Source organism: Pseudomassariella vexata, assembly GCF_002105095.1.
Source record: "Pseudomassariella vexata strain CBS 129021 chromosome Unknown BCR38scaffold_28, whole genome shotgun sequence".
In the NCBI taxonomy this organism is placed as follows: domain Eukaryota; kingdom Fungi; phylum Ascomycota; class Sordariomycetes; order Amphisphaeriales; family Pseudomassariaceae; genus Pseudomassariella; species Pseudomassariella vexata.
In genome coordinates this window covers 246958-270408 of record NW_024467983.1, presented here as the reverse complement: position 1 = coordinate 270408, position 23451 = coordinate 246958, and the positions used below count along the sequence as shown (strand labels likewise).

At 50.3% G+C, this 23451-nt stretch overlaps 9 protein-coding genes across 9 annotated transcripts; 2 read left to right on the top strand and 7 right to left on the bottom strand.

Annotated features, from left to right (window-relative positions):
- Window positions 1-551: 551 nt before the first annotated feature.
- On the bottom strand, window positions 552-2057 carry BCR38DRAFT_491219 (uncharacterized protein; the record flags this gene model as incomplete). The annotated part of the gene is made up of 1 exon (XM_040864631.1): window positions 552-2057. The coding sequence occupies one exon, from the start codon at window positions 2055-2057 to the stop codon at window positions 552-554; it is 1506 nt and encodes a 501-aa protein (XP_040709580.1).
- Window positions 2058-3269: 1212 nt separating this feature from the next.
- BCR38DRAFT_126751 (uncharacterized protein) lies at window positions 3270-4016 on the bottom strand. Its single transcript, XM_040853520.1, has one exon. The coding sequence runs from the start codon at window positions 3882-3884 to the stop codon at window positions 3345-3347; it is 540 nt and encodes a 179-aa protein (XP_040709579.1). The 5' UTR covers window positions 3885-4016; the 3' UTR covers window positions 3270-3344.
- A 2283-nt stretch (window positions 4017-6299) lies between these two features.
- Window positions 6300-7621, top strand: BCR38DRAFT_415028 (uncharacterized protein; the record flags this gene model as incomplete). Its single annotated transcript, XM_040858993.1, has 2 exons — window positions 6300-7098; window positions 7164-7621. The coding sequence occupies 2 exons, from the start codon at window positions 6300-6302 to the stop codon at window positions 7619-7621; spliced, it is 1257 nt and encodes a 418-aa protein (XP_040709578.1).
- Window positions 7622-7828: 207 nt separating this feature from the next.
- BCR38DRAFT_126746 (uncharacterized protein) lies at window positions 7829-8640 on the bottom strand. Its single transcript, XM_040853519.1, has one exon. It carries the CDS (start codon window positions 8591-8593, stop codon window positions 8132-8134), a length of 462 nt encoding a protein of 153 aa, XP_040709577.1. The 5' UTR covers window positions 8594-8640; the 3' UTR covers window positions 7829-8131.
- A 1254-nt stretch (window positions 8641-9894) lies between these two features.
- Window positions 9895-11741, bottom strand: BCR38DRAFT_321198 (uncharacterized protein; the record flags this gene model as incomplete). Its single annotated transcript, XM_040854772.1, has 3 exons — window positions 9895-10534; window positions 10628-11044; window positions 11233-11741. Coding segments are annotated over 3 exons (1566 nt in total), but the record flags the coding sequence as incomplete, so codon positions are not given.
- An 826-nt stretch (window positions 11742-12567) lies between these two features.
- On the bottom strand, window positions 12568-13410 carry BCR38DRAFT_357132 (thioredoxin-like protein; the record flags this gene model as incomplete). The annotated part of the gene is made up of 2 exons (XM_040857078.1): window positions 12568-13279; window positions 13346-13410. The coding sequence occupies 2 exons, from the start codon at window positions 13408-13410 to the stop codon at window positions 12568-12570; spliced, it is 777 nt and encodes a 258-aa protein (XP_040709575.1).
- A 597-nt stretch (window positions 13411-14007) lies between these two features.
- Window positions 14008-14984, top strand: BCR38DRAFT_126686 (ribosomal protein S27-domain-containing protein). The gene is made up of 3 exons (XM_040853518.1): window positions 14008-14238; window positions 14467-14529; window positions 14636-14984. The coding sequence occupies exons 1-3, from the start codon at window positions 14236-14238 to the stop codon at window positions 14816-14818; spliced, it is 249 nt and encodes an 82-aa protein (XP_040709574.1). The 5' UTR covers window positions 14008-14235; the 3' UTR covers window positions 14819-14984.
- A 1790-nt stretch (window positions 14985-16774) lies between these two features.
- BCR38DRAFT_452702 (uncharacterized protein) lies at window positions 16775-17685 on the bottom strand. Its single transcript, XM_040861543.1, has one exon. The coding sequence runs from the start codon at window positions 17442-17444 to the stop codon at window positions 17049-17051; it is 396 nt and encodes a 131-aa protein (XP_040709573.1). The 5' UTR covers window positions 17445-17685; the 3' UTR covers window positions 16775-17048.
- Window positions 17686-20919: 3234 nt separating this feature from the next.
- BCR38DRAFT_403451 (subtilisin-like serine protease) lies at window positions 20920-23163 on the bottom strand. The gene is made up of 2 exons (XM_040857798.1): window positions 22461-23163; window positions 20920-22400 (listed from the first exon to the last, which is right to left on the bottom strand). Exons 1-2 carry the CDS (start codon window positions 22830-22832, stop codon window positions 21186-21188), a joined length of 1587 nt encoding a protein of 528 aa, XP_040709572.1. The 5' UTR covers window positions 22833-23163; the 3' UTR covers window positions 20920-21185.
- Between the last annotated feature and the right edge of the window lie 288 nt (window positions 23164-23451).

Below are 23451 nucleotides of genomic sequence, written 5' to 3'. Positions count from 1 at the left end.
CCAAATGACTCGACTGACTCTCGGGGTTTTCAGTGTCCAATTAATGGACTGGTGTTGCTGCCAATTATCTGAGTTACGCATTTAAAGCCCTGGGACACATATGACTGAAAGGATTTGCAGTTGCGCGACTATGAGCTATATCCATCTGAGACAAGTATCTCAACCTTGCAGGGCGGCTGAGTACGAGGCATCAGCTGAGGGAATAGAAACTGATTTGATTGATAGACAGCCTGCCCACGGGTCCATTGTTTCCCCAAAGTCGCCTCTCTGTGCAGAATCATCCCTTTTCGTCGCCTACCTCGATCTCTTCCTCCCACGAATGAACGTGTCTGTATAGTAGGCCGCAGCTAGAACAACTCCCCTTTTACAGAAATCCTATCGAACAATGATAAAGCGCTTAGCTAGCAGAAAATCGAAGCCGAAAAGCCCACCGAAAGCTGCGTCTAGAACAGAAGTGAGACAATAATTCCACAGCATTCCTGTCCAACGCTTGCCATCTAGAGCCGCATGCCGTGGCACTGGTCGCACGGAATGACAGTGTCCAGATCTTGTTACTCAAGGAAATCGAAGTTAAATAAAGACGAAGTCTCCGCGCCAGCCGGCAAGCCAACTGCCATCGGGTACGCTTTCTGCCTCCCCATCTCCTCCTCTAGAGCACTGGTTGAAGCCGTCGAGCAGTAGAGGAGTGATGGGGTTGTCGGCGGAGCCGAATCAGATGACGGGCTGACGCGATGCAACAAACCGCAGGCGGTGGATGCATAAACAGACATCGCAGTCCACTGATCCTCGTCATATTTCGCAGACTGGCGCGAAGTTACAACAGCTGGCGGATAAGTCCCTCGCATTGCGCCATACACCAAACCAGATCCACGGAGTCTTTCCTCTCTCGACATCCCGACAGAGAATACATTCCAAGGGTCACCGTGTCCACCCTTTTCGGCGTAGTCAAGGAACGAGCGCTGGCCCGACCCAAACTTTCCCTGGCCTGCAATATATGTTGGCAAGGTCAATTCTTTCCCAATTGCCTCCTTCACATCTGCAAACATATATCGAACCCCCTCATTCGACCCGCCATCGATGTCTCGTGCGCAGACACAACCGCCAACGACGGCGTGATTTGATCGCTGCGTGATACGAGCATCTGGACCGCTTGGCCATTCCCTGCCAATGACCAGTTTTTCCTCCGATTGGCAGCCGGGGTCCTCCGTCCAATATTCACCTGTCAGGGGCACACATATTCGGACTGTCCAAACTCGGTGGATTTTGTCGTCGTCGCCAGAACAATGGAGCCCTGGGACTTCGGACGTGACCCATGACGGAACTCTTGCACTGCTGTCGGCGGCATTATTCTCGGACGAATGGTACGTGACGGTAAAGAAGTGCAATTCAACTTCGCAGGCAGTGCTTCCAAGTGTCGAGGCGCACATTTTATTTTCTGGCTCGGCAGAAATCCCTCTGATCAGGAGTCCGTGGGAACCGGTATCATTGGGGTCGCAAGGCATATCCAAGAGGCTCAACTCTATACCAAGCCCGTCTCTTTCTTCCCCATGACGCAGCTTCATGCGGCAATATCCAATTTCCTCGACGTTCCCGGTCAGAAACTCGACCTTTATGTCTGAGAAAGATTCGGGAATACCGTTCATAAGTTTGCCACGAATTTCCGCTTGTTCCTCCCCGCTTAACAGTTGTTTCAAGGTAATGAAGATTATTATGTGGACACTTTGGCGGAATTTCTCTTGGTAGGTGGACACCTTGGCCTTGAAACTCTCCTTGAGTAGCCTCTTTATCAGTGGAACGATGCGGTGCTCCCATACAGAAGCGAAGTCGTTGGGATCGGCAATTCTCGCCGCGTACGATCGCACCAACTGAGTATTTGGGTCGGCGACTGTGAAGTTTCCTGATCCCCGCTGTGCCCCTGTAATCCCCAATAGCTCATGTGGAATCTTGAGCAACACATCAGGCCGCGGCACCGCCGATGTAAAAACACCATCCTCGGGAACCGTAATGATGCTTCTTCCTTTGCAGTCGCAACCTTGGTGATGCCCATTCGTCTCCATGATGCTCAATCCGCAAGTCCACAGTTGTCGTTCAATGAGTGGTGGTCCGAAAAGGGGTACGAGTCTGTACAGACCAGCGTCTAGGTGATCATCCAACAAAGTCTCGGTGCTATCTTCTGGTACCCTGAGCTTGTGGATTGCTCCAGCTTGAGGTTCCTCGTAGTTTGTGTCGTGTTTGGAAATGTATGAATGCTGTGTAGAGACAAAATAACCGTGCAAGTTGGCAGAACCAGATGATACAAGTACTGGGTACCACGACAGTTAGAAGACAAGAGGAAAACAGACCGACTATAGTGACGAGACCAAACCAGAAATTTCGAAATGGCGTGGCTGTGTCCGTAGATGCTTAAATGCAGTAAAGGAGGGTGAGGTACAACTCAACATAGAGCCCAAGGTATTAGTTGGGCTTGTGGAAAGATGCAGCTCGGAATGATGCGGTTGACGAACGACACCGCCTATCGACGGCAACAAAAACCCGTGCTATTCTACGCCCCGACCCGACCAGACTATGCCGGAGTGATGGATAATGGGTGTGCTGGCCGGAGCATGAATCTTGAAGCCTGCTTCTTCATTGGACCAGGGCCGATACAGACTCTCCTATCTCCCCCACAGTAGCGACTAATGTCTTCCAACAACCAGATTGAGTGTAAATCTAAGCCTAGATACCCCAGGAGTTGCACTTCGCCCATTTTTCTAAGGTCGGTAGCTGATGTTTGTTGATTCAGCAAGCGACAACTTGTCACCCTTGACTTGACCTAGCAGAACAAGGAGAGTAGTGAATCGCGATTTTCGACGCACTCACGCCGGTTCACACCGCAACTACTATGGCTATAGTTGCGATGAGGTCGCTTAGATGAGGTGCATTAGAGCGGCGGTGTGTGGATGAGGCAGTGTTCGAGTCAACAGCCCAATATCCAATGGACGGTTAAACTCTTAATGGAAACAGGAAAGCGTTGAAGATTCTCTGTGGAGTGGTATGGAGCCGACGAAGATCATACCCATCCCGCAATAGTCATCTTACCAGTCGTTGGCAGGCTTTTGTGCGACTCGCTTTGCGAAGCGAGTGGTGTTGGTTGTCCAACACCGGTATCGAATCATACAAAGCGTATGCGGACAACTCCCATTGATAGAAAATAAACACTAGATAAATACATGCCCAATGTGCGAATAAAGGAGGGGCGGTGAAGCAGAGCCTCAAGGAGTAGTACGAGGTACCACCCCAAGGCGACTGCGGCGGTAATAGGTGTGTCGCTGATCACCAACCATGTGGTCGAACGAGATGATCGTTCAACAGAGATCCCACTGTAAATACAACGATTCTGCTCGACGACTCGTTGTATTTGGGAAACCCATTGTCAACAGCTGTAGATTGTAACCCGTCCAGATTGGGAAAGAAGCTTGCCGGGGACAGAGACCGCTAGATCTTGTCCTATAACAACCGTGTAGACAGTCTCTTATCATGATTGGGACAGACCTACCCATGGCGTGGTGCGTGTACGTGAATTGGTGTAGCGATTCCCCGGATGAAGATAACAGCCACAAGGCTGTACAACTCGAACTTTGGATAAGGGAGTTTGGGGTATCCATTTTGAAGATACGAATAAGCGCCAGCAAAAAGCCAAGGTGTGCGCTGCACACCCAGGCATTTGTTGTATAGTCTCTGTGAGAAGTACATGACCCGTAGTCGCGGCCGCAGGACAGAAGCTCACTACCAGGAGGTGCAATCATCATGTGAATTAATACCGAGATTGCCGCTATCGACTGGATCCATTTCCTTGTTGGGACAAATGTTGCAGTGCCGGCAGAAAGCGGCCTGACGAATTTCATACACCGTCACTGGCTGCATAAGGATATGCCGTATGGAGACCGGTAAGGGGAACAAGGACAGAGAATGTATCTGAACTTGTATCCAAGACAGGGGAGCCATGGGCGACGGATAACCCGGAAATGGAAGACCGAACATGGCATGCGGGCCGTCGCCAAGAAACGAACCCAAGACATTGGATAGCCAGTAAGTTCAAGCTATGTATGTAACACTGCTTGCTCACAATGGCTTGAAGCTTGAATGTGGGTATGGCTGAGTTGAGAGCCTCAAAGGAGTCTCCGAAACCGAAGACGAAGCTTATCACTGAAATCCTTCACAATCGGCCTCCTTGCGAATGTATCTGCTCGATGTGACAACACTGTTCTTCCAGCAGATCGTCTTTCACGCGGGGTTGATGCAGCTGGCAAGCGCCGGCTACTGCACCCCGTCGGAAGGAAAGTTGTTGGCATCAACTCGACAGGGGGGCCACAGAAAACAACTCCAATGTCTAGTCGTACAATCCTTGATTTCTGTACAGTTCTGTCAATGCCGGCGCCTTCCTTGTCTGTCTTGTGGCCATTTTGGGGGGATCTTGTAGCCATGGCATAATGCTATTCCAACTATAACCGAAATCGCATTCAAACCATCTTATGTTGAAGCGATCCCTGTTCAGCCTCGCTTACCCGTGGTGGGCTATGCGCTCCCAGGGTGATTGGTTGCAACCGGGTATGCTTGCCATTCGTTGAAGTGAAGATTTGCCAAAACAGCTTAAGTTATTGTGGTGTGATTCCCATACGCAGGCGGGTTGCAGCATAAGAAATATTGAGAGATAGCTGTCGAAAGGAAGAAAAAATATCATGACAAGGTGCCTCGCAGGATCTGCCGAAGCTTTCGAGGCCAGTCGGTGGTGTGTATGTGTTTGGCAATAAAGGGTATTGGAAGCAACCAATCTGTCCCACCTCCCCACGCCGTATTGGGAGGGATGTGATGGGATGGTCTGATATCCGGCTTCTCAAGGCCACACAAGCACCCAAATACGATTTTTCTCAGAATGGAGTACAGGGGTATCGAGAAAGATACTTCATAGTCGGTTCAATAGAGGCACTCCGTTTCCCAAGATGCTGTGGAAGACGCAGGCAAGGACGGCTGCATGGCTCTTTTTAGGACACTGCTTTACCCCGGAAGATCGTCATGAGCGACTTCGTGCAGCCAGTGGCAAATCCTATCCACAATAGTCCGCGTATCGATGCAGACTAAGATCACCACTTCATGAGTGCCTCCGGGGCCGCCGTCATGCATCACCACCATGTGGCGTTGTTACCACCCCATAGATCCCGCCAGTGTGCCCCTTTCACCGTCTCTGCCTTCACGAACCCGAAGGCAAGTGAATGACGGACCACCTTTGCTCGTTATCCCAGCGATTTGGCTGAGAGTAGTTTCCTCATTGCGTACCAGCCGTTGGACAACCGCGTGAAGGTTGCGTTTGTTTGGCCCTGGTCCCCGGTAGCGTTCCGTCAGTTCAGTTGGCGGGATAGACCACTCGAACCAGTTTCCTCTACCAGCAAATCCAGCCAGGTTTTTCGCCAAAATATGCTCCAAACATAATTACTTCCACGCTTTCATTCCCGCTTTTGTGAGGGAGAATGACCGTGTCAACTTTCAAGTTCCACCTCTCATGTTCTGCGTCCATTTGCTCAACGAAAGATGCAAGCAATCCGGTTGTTAATGCGACTGAGTGACAGGAAGAACGAGGTGCCAAGCTTGACGCATTCTCCTCTCCCGTCATGCCCCCGTGGGACATTCGTTGGTCAACTAACAGTGTTTTCACTCCAACAAGCAGTGGGTCCTCCATTGAGCTAAACATGCCTGCCGACTCGGCGGTCTTCTGACCAGGCCAAGCCGCCCTGCTAGAGTATCTTGTGTTGATTTTGACGCCAGAAAATATTCAGGAGTAAATTCCTCAAAGACTGAGGTAAATGATGCCAAACATTCTCACCGAGATCAGTCTCATTGACAGATGGCCCTCCGCAACTGGCCCATTCGGAGACCACGCCTCGACGCCTTCAATCAGGCGGTCGTTCGTACATCCCAAGGCACTTGACCCTGTTAGTTGCCTTGTTCCGCCTGCCGTGCACTCTTAGCGGGTATCAATTTCCCAGTGCGTGGTTCGCGCTGTCCACATTCGCAACCAAGACCAAGGCATAAAGTAGGGCGATCGATTCCACGAGCCAACATTGGGTAGAAATGGCCGTTACATCACCTGAAACACCATTAAGGACGCTCGAATGTCTCATGTTGGTTGCCTTGCCCGGTCTTGGGCTGTCGAGTCACCAGGCTATAAATGAACCCCTGGTTCCGATGTCAAGATTCTCTATGAACAGACTACGCTGCCAGAAACATTCCAGAGCTTTGTCAAGCAAGTCTCCTGACAAAGAGAAATGTCCAGTACTCGACAAGGAAATAATTGGGGATCATCCCATGGAACGAAACCTCAACGTCATCCACCTCAGCCCAACGATGGCAACCATTGTGCAGCACAGGAGGGAACCGGTTGGTCCCAAGACATTTCGTGGCAGAGCGGGTATGTTGACGGGCCTCCATATGGACATCCACCGCAATTCGAGAACAACGTATCCTATATCAGCCGGGGGTTCGCTGAACAGCCTTCCTTCGGTCATAGCCAGCACTTGGTGGGTCGAAATTTGGGTCGCCAGTGTGCTTCTGACGGTTCTGACCACGGCCAACCTTCTTGTGATCCTCTAAGCGTTGAGGTGGCAGCACAAACCGAATTCCAAAGCGAAGCTGATATCTTTGGCGCATCGAGACACTTTGGTATGCCCGCACAAACGCCTACCACCCAACCTGCTTGCGCGTATGAAGCCGTCCTCGATGCAAATATGTCACAGTATAGACTGACGAATAAAAGCACTGCCGGGATTTCCCCAACACTCCTAGATGACACTGCTCCGGCTGGAGATATGTCGTTCTACCCCTGGTCCTCATTCATGGGACCAGACCATGTAACGACAGCCAGCGGCGGCTCTGCCGACTGGGGACTAGGAAGAACCGATTCTCCAGGCATTATTGATTTGGATGTCGTCTACCATCCCAGCGTCGTTGAAGCTCCAAGCACTGCATATGGGCCTGAGTCGTATATTGCTGGGGTCGAGGCCCAACGATATCAGACCGGATGCTCAGACTCAAGCCATGAATCCACCACCCTGTCCACAATCCCCTGTCAGGGGTCTATCTAGTAGGCGCCAAAATTCTTCCAAGGTTGAGTGCTGGCTGACTTCTTGAAGTGGTCGCGATCATGAATTCGACAGCGAGGAACCCCACGGCAGAGTCAAGACCACGTCTCAGAGAGAAGACGTTTTACGGCGGTACTATGACTCCGACCGTCCCTGGGCGGCACTTGGGACGGTGGATGAGTGGAAGAAGCCAGGAAAGAGACACAGCCATACCTCACAGAATTCTCATGGTGTATGACGTAGTAGTCGTAGTGAGCGTGTGCCAGCCGACCCCCTCGTTCGGTACTAGCCTGTTGGTGCAGCCTCCAGCCATCGATCCCGCAGACGAGGGGAATGTGAACGACGCAATCGCTGACAATGACGTTCTTGGTTTCCCAGCAAATCCTCAGACACAAGAGTTTGTCTTGGATCATGACTTAAATCATGGCATCTCGAGAATATCGCTCAACCTGGCGCCGAGGCTTGGCATCGATGTGCTGTTCGGACGGGTGCATCCTTCAGTCTTTTAAGGTCCGGAAAAGCAATGACACATTCCGTGATGCCTTTTAACATGGCTGTCTTTCGTTGTCTTATTCGGAGTACCCCTCAGTCATAACTTGCGGAGTCTAAGGGATACACCATGTGTTTGTGTAGCAGGGTAGGAGGCTTGCTTTGAAATCCCAAGATTAAAGGGGTGTTGATGTTACAGCCAACAGCAGTGACGCAGGCCATTGCGACTCGTCAAACAATTGGCTGCGAAAGATAACAAAAGGGCAAGTTGACGTGATAGAGCTGGGCGGTGTACCGAGTATCAGTCCAAGAAGTATGTCGACAAGCAGTTGATATATGCCTTTGGTTCAGCGGCGCCGCCAGCTCTCACATATACTCGAGATTTTGTCTATACGACTTCGCCACTTGCCACTGGAGGCAAAGAAGCCACGAGTCGTCCCAGGCAACGCCGTTGGTCACACCGTTGGTCACACCGTGAAACACATTTCCATTTCACGCAAACTCGCCGCATCTAACAGGTGCAGTCTCCCTCAGGCAATTAGCATCTCCACCTCGATCCCTCTGACATGAGGGGCCGCTACTTGAGCTCGGACATACACTATCACCTGCTGTGTTCCACAAGGCAGCGTGCCATGAGCTGACTGAAAATATGGTGAGAAGATCCATGACCAATTGCACCAATATTTCTTTCCATTAACTTGGATGGGAATCGTCCCTGGTACCTGTCCCAGCTTCACAAGGCTTTGCCGCCTGTAAGCGCACTGTTTGATTTGGCAACATCGCCCTTCGGTCACGATTATAGGCCCTCGAGATCTAGACAGATCGCTCAAGCGAACCACGAGCCACATCGAAGCTTCTCTAGACCGCGATTGTTTTTTGTTGGGAAATCGGGTCCCTATTTTGATTGATATATGTAATAGATCCGGATATATGTCGGAGGATTGCGTCTGTTGGTTTCCTTGTGGAACGTCAGCTATCAATATCGCCGCCATTAGTGATGGATGCAACGAATGGCCCGTGGGTGCCTGGGTCACGGATCTTTATGCAAGTACCAGCTACGTCTTATTCGCGGCATTCTCAAAACGCAGTCAAGGAGGCGACAGAATAAACGGCGCACCAGGGATTTGATAATGTGGGATAAAGCGATATTTCAGTGTTGTAGACCAGGCGTAACTTGATGATCCCACCTGAGTGCGCCATTCATTTTGTCGTCCAGTTTGTAGCCTATTTTCGACCGTGACATTGACATCAGAGCTGAGGTCAAGATAGGTCCGCCGTATAAAGCCCTGGTTAGTTGATTATGCGTGAAGCTGCGATGCCACCTTGATCAGGCTCGGCAGGCTTCCATTGTAGTCTGAAAGTTGTAGGTGATGACAAGGTGATAGTTTGGGAATTCAGCAACAATGAAGTGAAGAATGAGTGAGAAGAAAGCAAGATTGCTCGTTCCATGGTGGAGGAAAACGCACTTAACCTTATGATGAGTACCGTCTCCGCATATGCTTGCCTTGAGTAGATGGCCACAGTCGCCGATCAGAGTCATGGAGTGGCAACCGGAAAGTAGTGTAACCTGGTCCGGGTAATGGAGACTTAATGCCAGAGCTGTCGAAAGAGATGAAGTTAAAGTAGAGTTTCGGTCGAGTCAAAAGCGATCTGGTGGGTCTACACTAAGCGTATCGTCTGTGTGTCGTCATGCCTTCCCACATGAATGTTCCCACATGAATGTTAATGGGATGGCGGGCACGGTGAATCCCAACTGGTGGCTCGAAAGCCCATGCGCAGCTCTAGAGCACGATTGCCGAGGTGTATAGCAAGTGGAGGACAGACTAAACGGCGCAACCCAGGTTGAATGGCGGTTAGTCTTAGAATTGTCCTCCGCTTGGATGACTGGTTAGGTACTTTACAAGAAATTAGTGTATAAATTGGGTGGTGCCTCTAAAGAATAGTCATTGGACATGGTACACAACTTTGCAGTTATGAAATCCAAACATCGCATTGAAACACCCAAACTCCCAAAGACAACTGATCGCCGGAATACTGTTCCGCTACACAGCAGCTCCACCTTGGGACTCGCGCTATTTAATGCCCAATCCTGATTGCCAAAAGTATATGGGCGATGGCCTAGTTCTCTATCGAGAACCCGCTGGCCTATCCCAGGAAAATCAACTGATCATTCAAGTACCATCAAGTAAACATCGGAGTAATGCTTGCTCCATCCCTGTTCTCATGATTGACTCTCAACGTCCCAGCTAAACCTCAGCGTGCCCGGTAACGGTGTCCCAACCTCCATAGCCCTTGGAAGACAAGCCCAAGAACAAGCTCTTCTCCAAAACGGTACTGCGCGCTCCTCGGTCCCAGTCGAAAGGGCCGAGCTTTTCACCCACCAATGGGTTACGTCAGGTGTCCCTGGGTTCCGCAGTGTGTGTTGCATTAGGGACAGACGCGATATATTCCACCATTCAATCCACTGTGCTACAGGAACGATAATACGTCGTTTGCAGGTTGAGCAGGGCACATCGCCAGAATTCGCGTTTGCGTCGCTCTGATTTGCGATGCTACGAAGAAGGCTGAACATATGAGGAGGTGCACTGTCGGGGAGTAAAGATGGCAGTTGAGGGAGTTGAGCTGTGCGCGAGCAGGCTATGAGCGCCACTTCGAGAAGAGACGGCACACGACTTCTAGAAGTTGCAGATGTGGGCGATTCCCAAGTGGATCGCGGAAGCAAAGGGGCCGCCGTCAGTTCCTCGGTCTCTATCGTCAAGGGAGATCGGTCATCTGATACGGATTCTGTGCAGTCGACATGCATCGGCAGTCGAAACCTGGAAGTCGGGATTCCACGGCTATCCGTGTACTGTACTGGAGTTCGCGCGAGGGCTAGAGCTTGCCAGTTCTCGTCACATACTGACGCTTCGACTGCAGAATAGTGAAATTCCTCTCTCCGTCCGCCAGGCCCTTCCAGCCAGATTATGGGCGGAGTGGGCTTGATCTCTGTTGAAGATGTGATCGCCGGCGAAAAGGAATTGTCAGACGTGGTGTTGCGAAGATCGTCTTGCAATGCGGGGATATTTGGACAGCCCTCGGGCTGGTGGAATGGATTGGGATGGACCATCAGCTCTTTCAGCTTCCCTGGGTATGTCATCAGGTCAAGAAGCTCCGCAGGTAGATATCTGAGCCGATTGAGGGATAGATTCAGCGTCTTCAGGTTTCTGAGGTTGGCTATTGCAGGCGGCAGTTCGGAAATTTGAGTGTTGCGGAGGCTAAGCACCGTCAAAAACTCTAGATTAAAAAGAGCCCCAGGTGCCCGTATCAGAGGATTGCTGGACAAGTACACTTTTAGTGATGGGTCCGTATGTTCGAAAGGTGTGCCCGGGGCAACAGTTGGGATCACTGCCAGCTCTGATAGCGGTGCAATGGTGGCGTTGGATAAGGTCTCGAGACCGAGTGACCTGGTCTTGTTAGTCTGAATCCTAGATGGGCCAAGTTGAGTAATCATTGGCGACAATAGCCAAGGTCTTTTTGTCAACTTCTCCTGTACGGTAATTGTATAAATAGCCTTGCAGCCAATTTATTTGACACCGCAGGAAGATGGCCATAAGACGTTTGGTGGTCGATCCGGTAGAATCAAGAAACTCACGTGAGATCAACATCTTCCTGACCATGCTCGATGGCAGCCGTGATCCTTTGACGAGCACTCTGCTCAGCCGCTGATATGGTTGGCCGCGCCGTATTTGGTTGCGGCAGGCGATTTGTGGCAGGTTGCTGGATTTCAATAGCATCCTCGATGTCTGTGGACATGTCACTGCCCATCCAGACACCGCTGTCGAAGTGACGCTCGAGAGTCCTCTTTGACTTGGATATTGGTTTCGGACCTTCGTTACCAAATGTCGAATCGCCTGAACCAGCTGGATGTTGCTGATACCACGATCCAACATACCTCTTCTTGCAACGGTGCCCTTGTGTATAATTATCTACATGCGGGTCATCATCACTGGAGAAGACAGCAGGATCGCTCGAGTTAGAGAAAATTGATGACAATGCGGCACCGCCACGACCGCGTTTGCGTGTGCCCCCATGGTTGACGGTCTGTGTCTCAGCATCCCAGGACACTGCGGGCATGTGCGGCAAGGTGGGTTCTTCCGCCATTGTGATGATTCAAGAACCGCAAATTCCTTAATTGAGGTATTCGAAGAAGCCAATTATCAAAGCTCCCAGAACCAATTCAAGGCGAGTTGGTGAACTGGGTGAAGCTTGGGGAAAACTGGCCAATGGAGAGATAGCTGGAAGAAGACGCGACTTTCCACAAACACGGAGTGGGGGGCCCGAGTTTCCAGAACCGCGCCGCCGGTCATCGGCAGTGTTAGGGGTAGCTCCCCACTTACCCGATTTAGATATAGTGTCAGAGAGGTCAAGGAAGGCACGTCGCGACTTAAGAATGACATATTTCCCCTCCTTCAAGTGTTGCGTACCAGGATTGAATTCCGATTATCGGGTTGTCGCTAAGTTTGCTCTGAGCACAGAAAGTGGTCTCGACCACGAATACTTCGAGCATCACGCTTTCTCAACTACAGATCCAATATACCTCGGCAGTCATTGTCAATATGACTTTTGGTCGATTGCTCTTCGGTGTAGATCGTGGCTGACACTGATGCTAGACTTGGAGCAGCTAAGAGGCACAGAGTCGCCTGAGTGGCCACTCGATCATTCTCCTTCATTCATCTTCCAAGGTTGCTCGGATTTACACCACTCAGCGACTGGTTTTGAACCGTTGGCCATCAAGAACCTGAATTGGTTACAGGTCTTCTGCTTATCTCCCGCTCGGCCAACTCCTAGGCCAACAGCTTCTGCCTCACACGCAAGCAGATATTGATGTTGGATAGTCCTGCAGAAACCATCCTGATTGTGCCGATACTCGATTCTCTGCGGTTCCCCTGTGATGCCTAAACCTGCTGGTGCATGAACAGAGGCAATCTCATTCCCAGTCATCATCGTCGCCCACGGTGGCGTGCTTCAAATTTCCACTCTTGATACCTTTGCCCATCGCCTGCTCTTCTTTGGCGTCCTCGGCATCTCGTTTTCTCTTGATGACCCTCATATCTTTCTCGCCCACCGCACCGACTTCAACAAGGAGGTTGTCGATTTCAAGCATGCTTACCCGCACACCTCCTATAGTGACAAGAGTGACAATTTGTTTGACAATGTCGCCATTTTTGTACACAAGGATGGTTGGACAATTGCGGTCCGGGTAGTTCTCAATGGCCTTCTCGGCCCGTATTTCACAGAACTTGATGTCGCCATATTCCTGCGCTGCTTGCTTCCAAAGCTCGGTCAATACTCTGGATTCCACGTTGGTGGCCATCGACGATGTCAGGTTGACAAAAACCGGTCCATTGTTAGATGCCTCGGTGACTTCCCGCTGGTATTCGGGTTTTGATATAGGATAGACGGTGCCATGTATCGATTTCTTGGACAACAAGTTGAGTTCTTGCATTCGCTTCTGTCTGTATGACTCGAGGAAAGCGTCGTCCTCCAGGTCCTGCAGCTCGTCAAGCTCATCTATGTCCTTCCCCTCCAATCTGTTCTCGTGTGCTATGCGGCGGCCCTCTAGAATAGCTTCTTCAATCATGGGTGTAGGAGAGGGAGGCTTCTCGGGGATAACGCCATGTTTGCGCAAAATGTCATTCCTGCATTGAAACAAGGTCAGCCAAGTAATGCATTGAGGAGGATTTGGTAGGGTCATCAAGCCTTACCATTCTGTATCTGCGTTCGGGTCGTCGATGGGTACAGCTATGCGCTGCTCTGCTGGTGCCGCCATGTTGCCCCACTTTCGATGAGTGATTCGACTTATTCAGTCGGTCTTGCAGTTGGTAGGAAAATTGAGAGATGGGTCCTGACGGGTTCAAGTGTGGCAGCGACCTTTATGGGCCTTCAGCGTGTGTTTACCTTCAGGCTCGGCTGTGCAATGAAGTAATGATTGGGTTGTCTTGCGTGGATATCAGGCAGCGGTTTACGCCGCCCATCTGCCTCTTGAACGAGTCCCGCATGACGACTAAAGCTGCCCACTATCACTTCGATTGCCCAAGATGTTATCGGCACGTGCCAGGACCAGCAGATGCCATAGCCTTCATTATCCAGATACACAAACATTTATATAGAGCTATGCATGCTACACTGTTTTACAATTACTTACATAGATCATTGAATGAAAATATCGTGACTCTTGGAAGAAAAAAGCTACTGAAGTTCGGTGCGAATGAATCCACCGAGATTTGGTAATCCTGAATTTGTCCATTCGCCAACGCTACCCTGAATTAAGACTGGAGCCAGATTGACTGACCCATTTTAAAAAATGGGTACCTCTTGCCTCTTCCTTAAGATGCTCTTGCCCTAAGCCCTCACAGCACCACCACCACGCTAGCAATTTTCCAGAGTGGAGCCGCCCTCGAATGGTCCGCCAACCGAAACCTGCCCCAGGAAAAGAGAAGTTCGATCAAAGTTCACACGACTACCACTACCCTTTCCCCCCTCAACCATCAACCCCAGCGAGCGCAAATCTGCCCGAATCACCTCCAGATTTCATCAGTCAACATCCTGCTCGCTAATCAATCGATCAAGTTCATCCTCATCACGATCAGTCAAGATGGTAAGTCGAAATGCTTTTGGACCCGCAGTTCTCGATCGCGAACATCACGCACCCAACGACAACCTCGACAAAATTTTTGTAGTCATGTGCGACGGCAAAGAGGAATTTGGAGATCAGTCGCCTCGGGGACTGTGATGCTGATGGGGCCGTTGGATGGACTGATGGACGCTCAACAAACTTGGAATCACTTCATTATAGGATGTTATGCTGACGAAATTTGCCACATAGGTTCTCGCCGTTGATCTTCTGAACCCCAGCCCAGCTGCGGAGGCCAAGAAGCACAAGCTCAAGGTATGATCTCCCCCTGATGTTGGCGAAATGGTGTTGATCTTCGTCACCTTGAAACCCCCCATCACGGAAACCAGCGGCAGCATGGCTAACGCAACTTGACTTTCAGACTCTGGTCCCCGCTCCACGATCTTTCTTCATGGATGTCAAGTGCCCCGGCTGCTTCACCATCACCACCGTCTTCTCCCACGCCCAGACCGTCGTCATCTGCCAAGGATGCACCACTGTGCTGTGCCAGCCCACCGGTGGCAAGGCTAGATTGACTGAGGGTTGCTCTTTCCGCAGAAAGTAGAGGATTCGCCTTCTATTTCTTCTGTTTTGGGAATCGGTCACGACATCATGGTACAGCTCGGATATCTGCAAAAGCTCTCTCACGAAGGCATGGGCGCATAGAGAAATGGGTATCTTCTCCTGGACATAATCGAACGACGTCACGTATCCTTTTACGCCCCGCCCTGATCAGCACCCCATGCAGATAGACGATGGAGAACCAATGATCCTCAATACAAAAAAGGGGCGTTTGGTGTCCTGATATCTTGCATCGAGTCTCCGCGAATCGTTTTCTGTTTGTTTTTGGCATGTGTACCAAGAAGTCATCGTTCTTATTTCACACAATTGCGGTAGTTACTGCATGGGGTGGATAGCTGGAAACAGCTTCTCCATTAGCGTCTGAGATGTGTCTACGGCGGCACACCTGGGTCGTGAGGACGTGGAACGCTGGTTGAGGATCGCTACATACCCGAGTGCAGTGGTATTGGTTTTCACTGCGCTATGCGAATTCAGAGAGTTCCACGAACCTATCCCTTCTTCCGATGTTGCGGTGAATTGCTCCATTGTTTTCTCCTCTTGAACTTGTGATGTTAAGCAGCAGTCTCACTGCCTGTCCATATCCTTCTCAATGGTAGACCCCATAGCCCAGTATATGTGCCAATGTGAGTAGCTAACCAATTGACTGAGTGCATTCATCCTGAAGTTACTAACAGAAGAGCGCCCGGGCTTTACCGTGCCCATTAATACGGAGAGGAAGTCCCTATAGTGTAGTAAGACTGTTTCAAGGATTATAAGTTATAGGAGATATGGGGCTATCCTAAGGCTCTGTACCAGGACGAGGTGCTTCCTTGTCCACTCTGCCGTATTGGAACAGCATTGGAATGGCGATGAGGACAATCATGTTATTCTGCGCCCGGGAGCTAAGCACCGCATCTACGAATATATTATTATTATTATTATTATTAAATACGCCGTAGGTTCGAAGCCCCCGGCACCTCTACTAGTACTCCCGTATGTCAAACCGTGCCCTAATGGCTGGACTAAATACATACGCTGCGTCGTCGGTTCGCCCTATTGGCGACTGCGTTGCGTTCACTACCATACTACGTTGGTTCTCAACCTACCAACAAAGTCCCCTACGAATATAAGTTGAACCACGAGAGTACACTAACAAATCAATGTAGACATGAATAATGCGAGGAAATTAAGGAACAACTTCAGGTCTTGCTGTAAGGAAATTGATTTGCCTTAGTCTTACCCGTCGATGTCATCATTCGGTTTATACGAGAGACCGGGCGTAAGCACAGCGGTACCACTACTTAGAGCACCATTGCAAAGCGACAGCTAAATCGTTCTACTTACTCCCAAATACCTCCCAGCGTAATTACTTTCAAGCTCATCAGGACTCAAGTCGAACTACATTATTTTTTCTGTCTGGTGGTGCCTGCTACAAAAGAGTATATCACTAGGGTCGAGACTTATATCCAGGCATACCCAGAGGTATGCCAACTCCTCGCGACTAAACACTGTAACATCTTAACAAATACTTGATAAAAAGTTCAGTGGAGTGGGATTTATCTGTTAAATCGGTTGAAGGCATCATAGAACCGCACTAAAAGAAAATGAAACGATAGCTCTTTTTAATTGCGTGTTCATAGATATGTAGAACTTTTAACAATCTCGATTTCGCCTTCAATCAGAGATATTGAATGATGGCAAGTACTACAATAAGAAACGAAAATAATCATTTGAAGAAGAGTATTTTCCCGTTTGAGTTTAAGTCCTACGCCGATTGAGTTTCGAAATGTCCTGCCCCCCTACTAGTCCTGAACTCATCTATTTGAGCAGAGTCTGAGTTCATATCCGAAACAAGCCAGCAGAGGTCTATCGAATACAGTTAAATTCTTGCGATTTTAATAAAGTCTATGAAGACCTCTCACACTCAAGGGCGTAGAAGGTATTTTGAAATATTGGATGAGGTTACAGCAACGAGTCACTTATCAGGTCGGTGTATGTTCAAGAAACAAATGTAAAAGGTTAAGTACATAGAACTTGAATGAGTGATAAGTAAGCCGTTTGGGACTAATCCTAAGTCTGCCCAGTGTCCCACCTCTCTTCGACACCAATTAGCTATGAACATTCAGCCATTACTTGGTATGGTTACTTCCCTTCGGCAAAGATGGTCTCTCACCATCGCTTGAGCAAACCAGCTCATCCACACATTCCCAGCTAGAGTCCCTACGACTCGATTCTTAAACAAAGGCATCTGTATCCTCGCTGCCATTGATCCTCCTTCGCCTGCTATTCAGGAATATGTCTACCATCTTCCTGCTCCCTATGGATTGTGCATCCAAGTTGTCATCTGGACCGTGACCACTAGATCCTGGACTGGTATCATCCTTCTTCGGCATCTCATTATAGGGACTCACGTTCTCACACTTGAGAGGTCCAGCCATTGCGTGATGACGTTTCGATTCCGAGGAGCTCCCGAGACATCCAAATTGCTTGTCAACTGCAGCACTGATCCCGGGACTTGCTGATGGGGTCACACAACTCTTTGGCCGAGGTTGACGCTTGACGAGCTTCGCTTTGGCCGGTGTTGAAGCACCATTCTGAGCCTGGGTTCCCAGTGCATTTGTGGATTGCATATGTGCGAGTGACTTGCGGCGTAATGAACTGAACGGACCCTTCTTAGAGGGTTCCTGTGGCGTCTTGAACTCTTCATTATTTGACTTTATGCTTGATATGGATGGGGTGGACCGCAAAAGACTCTTGTTTGGAATTGGAGGTGGTCGCGGGGCCTCGTTCTCCTTGTCTGAGTGGGGAGTTGGGCACTTGTTTTTCAGGATTGAACGTGGTCCCGTAACACTCGGTTGAGCATTTGGTTCAATAACTGATGAATTATTGCCAGCTGATTCAGCATCATCCTCAATCGAATCTTGAACTTCGTCCTCGTCAGTTATTTGGGCATTCTCACGAATATGTCCAGAGGGTGGAGGAAAGTCCGCGAGCAGATTGCTCTGGCCAGCACTTGATAATGAGAAGGAAGATGGCTGTTCCATCTTGGAGACGTTGGCCGAGAGCCATGTTTTCCACTCCACGGAGCTGGCCGTTGATGCTGCTCGCTGAGGAGGTTCAATCCGGTGGTAGGTTGGGGGATCTACAAATATTGTGGCATCTCCATGATTTCCAGGCGGCTTTGGGAAACTGTCGACTAAGGAAAGTGTATGAGAGGATGCGTTTCTTGGCTCGCATGAGTAAATGCTTTCCGCATAGCCCATTTTCCTGTCCACCTCGGACCCCGCGCCGCTTGGGCAACGCACTGGTATATTATTCAATGGAATAAAGGGGTTAAACTCGGGGGATTTTGGAGAGGCAACATCCGTTGTAGCTCTCATAGTTCCCTGTAGAGCACGTCTGTAGGGACTTTGTGTCCGGAAGAGATGGCAGGTTGGACTTCCGAAAAATGCCGACCTTCGAGCTGAAAGTGTTTGCGCTGGTTGAAGGGGCCCAAGGCGAGGGCTTGTATATGATCTCATTGACAGTCCACTGTTGTCGCCGAAAGGAGACTGCTCTCGAGCTTGAGATATAGAGGTCTCAACAGAAGACGAGGTTCGTGGCCTCCCTCTTGTCTCTTCTTCGGCAGATGAATATTCACTCGACGTCCCGATAACTTGCGACACGTTCCCAGGATTATAGAGGTTGGTTGATTCAGAAGCAGACCGTGGGTCCAAATTTCCTTCTACGTCCGACTCAGGTCGTACACATCTGATTGTGGCTGGCGAATCTCTGTCTCGGCCATCGCGATCTCTTGAGCTACGTCGCGGGGGTATTGCTGAACGAGCGATAAAATCCTCGGCACTTGGTTGACGCTGATTCTGAATGCTATTTGCAAGGGCCTGGGTTTCATTCAGCCGCTTCACAAGAGCGGAGTATATACGTTGGCTGTCCACTGTCGATGATGACATCGGCTTTGCTGGAGATACTCCGAAGACATTATCGCTTGAGTCTGTCCATTGGCGGGTGGCCAACGGCCGCCTGACTGATGATGAAGCTATATGAGACCCATTTTCTTTGATGACCGACAAACGTTGCCTATCCCAGTCCCCACGTTGACTGCTTGTGAAAGTGTTTGAATCTGAGTTAGTCCAGCTGGTCACACGAGACTTCTCATCAGATACCTTCCTTTCGCTTTGCAAACTCTCCACACTGCCTTGCCTGGAGCGAAGTTGCTGCTCGGATGGTACGGCATGAAGCGATGGGACCCCCGACGTGACCCGTGAGAATGCGGCGTCTTCAGAAGACTGCCTCTCGCCAAATATGTTCTCAAAGCCGTCTCTATTTCTCCCGGACTCGACAACATGTGTCCTGTGAGCCTCGATTTGTTGGGCAGGAAATACTTCTTGATCACTCTCCCCTTTAACAAGGCTCAAAAAACTTTTCAGTTTATGCTTGAAGTTCTGCGAGACTTTCCGGGCCTTTTTTCTCAAGCTTCTATCCTTAGGAAGTCTTGGCCCCACAGCCATATTGTCATTGCTTACCTCTCGCAACGTCTTTCGGAAGGTTCGCTCGGGATTGGCGGATCTCGGGCGAAGAGGAATAGATGACTTTGATGGCTTGAGTCTGTTTTCACCGACAGCTGGATTCACATTCTCGTCGTTGACAGTGTCGAGTGGAGCACTTCCTCGTCGACCGGGAATCAGCATCGTCTGATCACGACGATCCTTCAGGAATCCCGTGGAGTTCGGTGCTTTAAGTCCAGATGGAGCTATGTTCTCGTCATTTTGATAGGCTTGAGATTTGGGCAGTGGCTGTGTGATCACGGTGCCTTCCTGAAAGGATAACACAGCACTGGCTTCGGAACTTGTGAACATGGACCGCGACTTGCGTATTCGACGATAAGATGAAGGAACTGAAGCAACATCGTCCTCGGGTGTGTAGTACTCCTCTCCCGTAAGGAGGGCATTGATGTAATCACCTGCGGCGCCTCTGGCAGCAGAAGTCATACCAGCAGCCGATGCACTGCTCTGAGAGTGCGGTTCCAATGCATTTATTCGGAGCTCCGTGGATTCGGTATGTCTGATCTGGTTGCTATCCTCTGACTTCTTCATCCCCACTGCGTCCCTCGGGAGCCTGGGCTTGACAAACCGAACACTCTGCTGTCTTCGGATCGGTGAGCTACTGCGGAGCCTCTCAGGGGTGCTGTGGAAACGTGCCAGCTCCGGCCGTTGATTATCACGGGGCAGTGGCCATCGCGAAGCGTCTGTCGACGAGCGCTCTTGGGCTCTCGCGAAGGCTTGGGTGGCTGCGACCTGGGCATCACGCTCAGCGGCTTCGGGAGTGATGTGTTGAAGATGAACGCTCTGTACCGACGACGTGGACTTTCGATGGCCTAGCCCACGAGGCTTAGTGCTGTTACGTCTCTGCATGACAGATCGTCCCGTATCAAGTGCACTCTTCCCAGACAATGAATACGGTATCTCCAGGGGGGTGGGTTGGGTGCCGCGACAACCAAAACAACTTGCAGTCTCAACCAAGTAATGAAATAGCAGTCCCGTTGACTGCAAGCTAACCAAAAGTGACCACTTCTGATGGAATATCTTCCGAGATGATAGTGCTGAAAGTTTCGACAAATGCATATGGTAAGAGGAGATACGTGAAGTCGAAAGACGTACGACCTCCACGTCAGAGCGTCCTCGATTTTGTGTTGAGAGCGCATCCAGGGTAGCCATGGCATCTACGGCTATCTGTTGCTCAGTTGGAAGTAGCGACCTGTTGTTCGAGGATATTTAGGCATGGGATACGGAAGGAAGTGGACAAGGTGACTTCAATTGATATTGAGGAAGGCGCCAGCCTCCCACTTTGAATACTGCCATTGGACTGGATTAAGCCAGACCTCAGACCTGAAGAACCAGCGGATATTTGAGGTGGTTGATGTGATGACCTTCAATAAAATCGACAAGTTACTGTGACTTGTATAATCCGGGGCTTTCCGCAAAGCCAAACCACTACGCGGGGGAACATTATCTGTTATAGATGGATCAGCCGGGAAAAGGCGAATGAGTAACTCCTGTTAGCGCGACATAGGCAGAGACAAATACCGCAATGCTTCAGCACTTCAAAGCCTTCGCTTGCTTGGAATTCATCAACCTTCACTATATTCTGTTCTGGTGCAACACACAACGCGTAACGATGTGCAGAGATTTCTTATTAAGGAAAAAAGTGTCACTGATAGTATGACTACGGGACCTATGAAACGGCGTGGTAATATCCATGCTCCCCATAATGAATCCATGGTGTACAATGAAAAAACCCGATGGTCAACAGACCCTAATAGCATTTCAATTAAAGCCCTTCCCTATCGACAATTTCTAGAAACCCAAGTTAGTTTAGACCTGGATTTCATCGAAGAACTCTCTAAGCTCCTCCTCGACAACGTCGTGAATCTTCTGAGAAAACTTCTCAGCCTTGCTGGACAGCGAAGAGAGCTCTTTCTCAACGGTGCCAGACACAATGTTCAATTCCTTCTCAATGGCCTTCTCGAGCTCCTCCAAGGTCAAGGACGAAGACTTGGACGACTTGGGCTTCTCAACAGTGTAAGAGCCAGCATTGATGATGTTGGTGAAGTTACCAGAGCCACCTCCGTTGAAGGCAAGCAAGTTGGGGGTGTCCCTAGGGATGTCGGAGAGAGCACCCTTGGTGGCAATGCTGATCATGTTGGCCTTGAGCTTCTCAGGAGTGATTGCGGCCATGCCGTACTCAGACTCCTTGCTGGGCTGGAGGGAGAGGAAGTAGGCGGTTAGACCGCAAAGATGAGGGGAGGCCATGGAGGTGCCACTGATAGTGTTAATAGCGGTCTTGCTACCAATCCAGGTAGACTTGATGGACAAGCCGGGGCCGAAGATGTCGACACACTTGCCCCAGTTGGAGAAGTAGGCGCGGCTGTCGTCGAGGGCAGAGGCTCCAACGGTCATAGCCTTGCCAGCAGCAGCGGGCGAGTAGTTGCAGGCATCAGCATTGTCGTTGCCAGCAGCAACAGCGAAGTGGAGACCAGCATCGACGGCAGCATTCACAGTGGCGTCAAGAGCTTGGGACTTGCCACCACCGAGAGACATGTTAGCGACAGAACCCTTGAAGCCCTTGCGCTTGCCGTTCTTGGCAGCTGAAACCTGTCCCATATGGGCAGTGGCAGCGAACTCGACACCCTTTATGACATCGGCCATGGTGCCGGAACCATTGCTTCTCAGCACCTTGACGGCGTAGACATTGGCTTTCTTGGCGACACCGTACTGCTTTCCAGCAACCGTGCCACTACAATGAGTGCCGTGACCATTGCCATCAACATCCTCATCACCGCTGGGAATGGTCTTGCCCCACTTGGCGCGACCCTCGAAGTCGACGTGGTCGATGTTGGTACCAGTGTCGACGATGTACGCATCAACTCCCTCGCCACCGTCGGCAGCATACAGGTATTTATTGAAAGTACCGAACGAAAGGGATTCGCGGTGAGAGACACGGGCCAAACCCCACGGTGCGTTTTTCTCAGTAACAGGGTCCGACTCCTTCATCGTGTGAACAATGGAATCCCGCTCGATGAACTCGATCTAGTAGCAATGTGTCAGTTTACATGTACTTGATCAGGAAGGTCGAGTGCCATAACTTACATCGGGGTGTCTCCGAACCTCCTCAATGACAGAGTCATCAAAGTGACCGGCGTAGCCCAGGAAGTCGCCACCGATCTTGTACGTATGCTTCAGGCCGTTGAAGATGTCATCAGCCATGGGAATCTGGCTACGCTTCCGCAGCTCAAGGCGCTCGACCTCGCGGTCTCCATGGATCTTCTGAACCCACGAGTGGTGATCGGCCGCCGAAGAATCGGTCACATGTTTCTTGAATTTGATGATGTAGGAGTTGGGGATGTCCTCAGCGTTGGAGGCCGAGAGGATGGGGGCAACACCATCGTGGACGGTTTCGTAGCTGAATGACGGCGCGGCAGCCGCAACGCAGGCCAACGAGAGAGCAACAAAGCCCCTCATTGTGATGATGGTAGATGGATGGCAAAGGGGATGCGACGAAGAAAAGAACCAGGACTGATAAGTCTACCTGCGACTGTCTAGTGTGTATGAGGTGGAAATGACCAAGTTACAAGGAAAACAAGGTCCAAGGAATCAGTTACCGATACCTTGGAGTATGAATCACCACGACAAATGATGATGATAGATGATGGGGTCGACGATGAGGAGTTGATGTTGTAAGAGAGAGAGCGGAGAAAGAGGAAGCTTGAGAAGAAGCTCTGGGGGAGAAGCTCTGGGGGAAAGAAGATAAAGGCCAAGTCGTACAGCTCAGTGCTGCCTTCTTTCCGGGCTGAGCGGTTGCGTGACGCAGCCTCGAGATAACACACCGGGGTTAAGGTGGGTGGCTGACTTGATGCGCTAAACTGGAAAAGGCCAAGTGCTAAGCTGCGGGTCTTCGTGGAAACTGACTCAGTGTTACTATGAATTAGAGGCTTTCATTTGCAATGAGGGTGTGGTGCACGACTCTTGATGCTTTCAGACTACTTCTGCAGAAACCAATCTCAGACGATTATTCAAGTCTTGCATCATTTCAAATGTGTATTTGTTGCTCCGTTGAAGGCACAAAATGGAGTCTGCTTGT